Below are 2,847 nucleotides of genomic sequence, written 5' to 3'. Positions count from 1 at the left end.
TCATATGCTATTTTGGCAGAGCGTATAAATAAATCATTCTTATTTCTTCATCTATGGTCGAGATGATTTGACAAGCAACTTTGATCGAAATCTCGTGTGACTTCAGTTCACTTTTATTTTTGTTTCTGTAATCTGTAGAAGTTCCTAATCAAATTATCAATACATTGCCATTTTTCATGTACAAAATAAGTTATGATAAGGATTTTGATGGATAAGAACACGCGAGATAGTTCTTAAAGGGAATCTCAAGTGTATCAAAATATCGATGTGAAAGGCTTTATCATAATACCTTAGAACCTTAAGTATTTGAAAATCGCTATATTCATATTCTTATTATTTTCTTATAATTCACGAGTTCTGTTGTATAAATGTTTTCACGGCAGTGTATATATATGTATTGTCATGTAATATAGAATATATATATATATATATATATACTGTATATATATGTATGTGTGTATATATAGAATATATATATATATATATATATGATATGTATGTATGTATACATATATATATATATATATATATGTATATAAACTCTAAATAATATAGTGCAGCTAGGTGAAATATATAAAAGGCGATCACATACCATTGCGAAATGAAATATGGGATTGATAAAAACAGGAAGGGGAAATAATGAATAACAACATAAGTTACAGTTGGAAAATGTAATGAAGGGAAGTAAAGTCTCTTGGATAAAAACGCGAAAACGTTTGCAATATCAGATTGGATCGAAAAGGAGAAAAGTAAGGCAATAACAAAGTTTGGATAGAATAGAAGCAAATATATAATGTTTGTGAAGTAGAAAATGAAAGAGAATATATGTGGATTAACAGAAAAGGACAGTGACTACGAATGATTGCAAAAAAAAAAAAAAAAAAAAAAAAAAAAAAAAAAAAAAAAAAAAATGCTTCTGTAACAAAGAATTTTATTTGAAAATGAAAGCCAATGTAATAACGGAGATCGGTATAGGTACACTGTTAAAAATCTGCCTTAAAAACGGTAAAAATTGTGGAATAAATGATGCCAGACATTTACCGTTTTAAAAACGGATATATTGACGTAAGGAACTGATATTTCAATCACAAAACCGTAAAAGATAATAACAAAGTATGGTGAAAATTGCGGTCGCTTATATTTTACTGAAATACGGATGAGATCTTTGTATTTTTTAAGTGAAATTTCTGATTAAAGTTGCGGTTTCTTTTAATAGTGAGGAAGACAACTAATCCAATAACAGGGAATTGGAAAGAAGATAAAACCAGCCTAATAACGGAGAGTGGATAATAAAGGAGAAAAATCCAGGAAATAACAGACTGTTAACAAAATGTGAGAATGATAACGGAATGAGAGAAGCAACAGAGTAAGAGAAGCAATTCAAAGGGTTAACTCTTAAATAGAAGAGGAGAGAATCAGTGTAATGAGACACGAGGAAAAAAAGACATAGAATGAGAGATTGATGAAAATTAGAGAACCAATACAATATTACAAAAGAAGAGAAACAATACAGTTACTGAGAGAGTGGACAGAAGAAATGATGCAATGCCAGAAAATGGAGAGAAAAGAAGAGAACCATAGTTGTACAATTGGCTTCATTAATTGCAGTACACTTCACGGGAAGCTAAAGAGGCTATTGACAGACCTGTTTTAATGTTACTGTTCTTAAAATATTTTATTTTCATTGTTTATTAGTTCCCATATAGTTTATTTCCTTATTTCCTTTTCTCACTGGGCTATATCTATACGTTGCAGCAGATAACGTTGTACTTAGCAAATGAGAAACTGTTGGTAACGCTGCCTGTAAAACAAAGTTGCTGAGCTTGTAAACTAGTAATCAAATGCATTTTAATTTATTTTACAAAGTTTTGTTTAGAAAAATATTATTTACTTAACAGTACTTCGCAAAATTAATGAAAATGCCTTCCATTACGTGTTTCACTAGTCTAGCAACTTTGTTCTACAATCAGCGTTACCAACAGCTTTTCTTTTGCTAAACACAGCGTTACTTGCTACAATGTATAGAAATAGCCCATTGAGAAAATAAAATAAGGAAATAAATAAACTATATGAGAAGTAATAAACAGTTAAAATGAAACTTTTTAAGAACAGTAACAACATTAAAGCATATCTGTCAAGTCTCCTTAGCTTCCCCTGATGTGTTACGCAATTAATGAAGCCAACTGTATATTTGTACAGCTATAGTTCTCTTATTTATTATTATTATTATTATTATTATTATTATTATTATTATTATTATTATTACTTGCTGAGCTACAACCCTAGTTGGAAAAGCAGGATGCTATAAGCCAAAGGGCTCCAACATTGAAAATAGCCCAGTGAGGCAAGGAAATAAGAAAAAACCAAGAAGTTTAAGAACAACAACAACATTAAAATAAATATTTCATATATAAACTTTAAAAACTTGAAAATAACAAGAGGAATAGAAACAAGATAGAATAGTGTGCCCGAGTGTACCCTCTTCTCTGATATAGTATTGGTTCTCTATTTTTCATCAACTTCTCATCTACAATGTACAACTGTCGGACGTACCCTTAGCTCCTAGTGAAGTGTACCGGAATGAATAAAGCCAACTGTACAAGGACAGAGAATGAATAGAGAATAGACTTACCTCGGGCATATCGTCGGGCACCTTCCCCATCCAGGACAGGGAGAGGATGGAACAGTCACTCCGAGCATTGGAGGTGGATTCCAGGTGGAGATGCATGGAGGAAGCTGTTGACGAGGGGGAGGAGGAGGAAGACGAAGACGGCGAGTTCGAGGGAGATCTTTGAGGGCCACCACGACTACCTCCTCCTCCTCCTCCACCACCACCCTCGTCTGTGT

At 32.3% G+C, this 2,847-nt stretch overlaps 1 protein-coding gene across 1 annotated transcript in view; it reads right to left on the bottom strand.

Annotated features, from left to right (window-relative positions):
• Positions 1 to 2,847, bottom strand: part of Tusp (WD40 superfamily protein Tusp) — a 407,606-nt gene that overhangs the window by 404,010 nt on the left and 749 nt on the right. Inside the window, 1 exon segment of the mRNA XM_068393024.1 lies at positions 2,633 to 2,847. This exon segment is cut by the window's right edge and continues 749 nt beyond it. Within this exon segment, the coding sequence (XP_068249125.1) occupies positions 2,633 to 2,728 (96 nt within the window). The 5' untranslated portion in view covers positions 2,729 to 2,847.

The sequence above is a fragment of the Palaemon carinicauda genome, chromosome 1, assembly GCF_036898095.1.
Source record: "Palaemon carinicauda isolate YSFRI2023 chromosome 1, ASM3689809v2, whole genome shotgun sequence".
NCBI lineage: Eukaryota > Metazoa > Arthropoda > Malacostraca > Decapoda > Palaemonidae > Palaemon > Palaemon carinicauda.
Note: the sequence above shows the minus strand (reverse complement) of the source record. Positions and strands in the feature narration are given on the sequence as shown.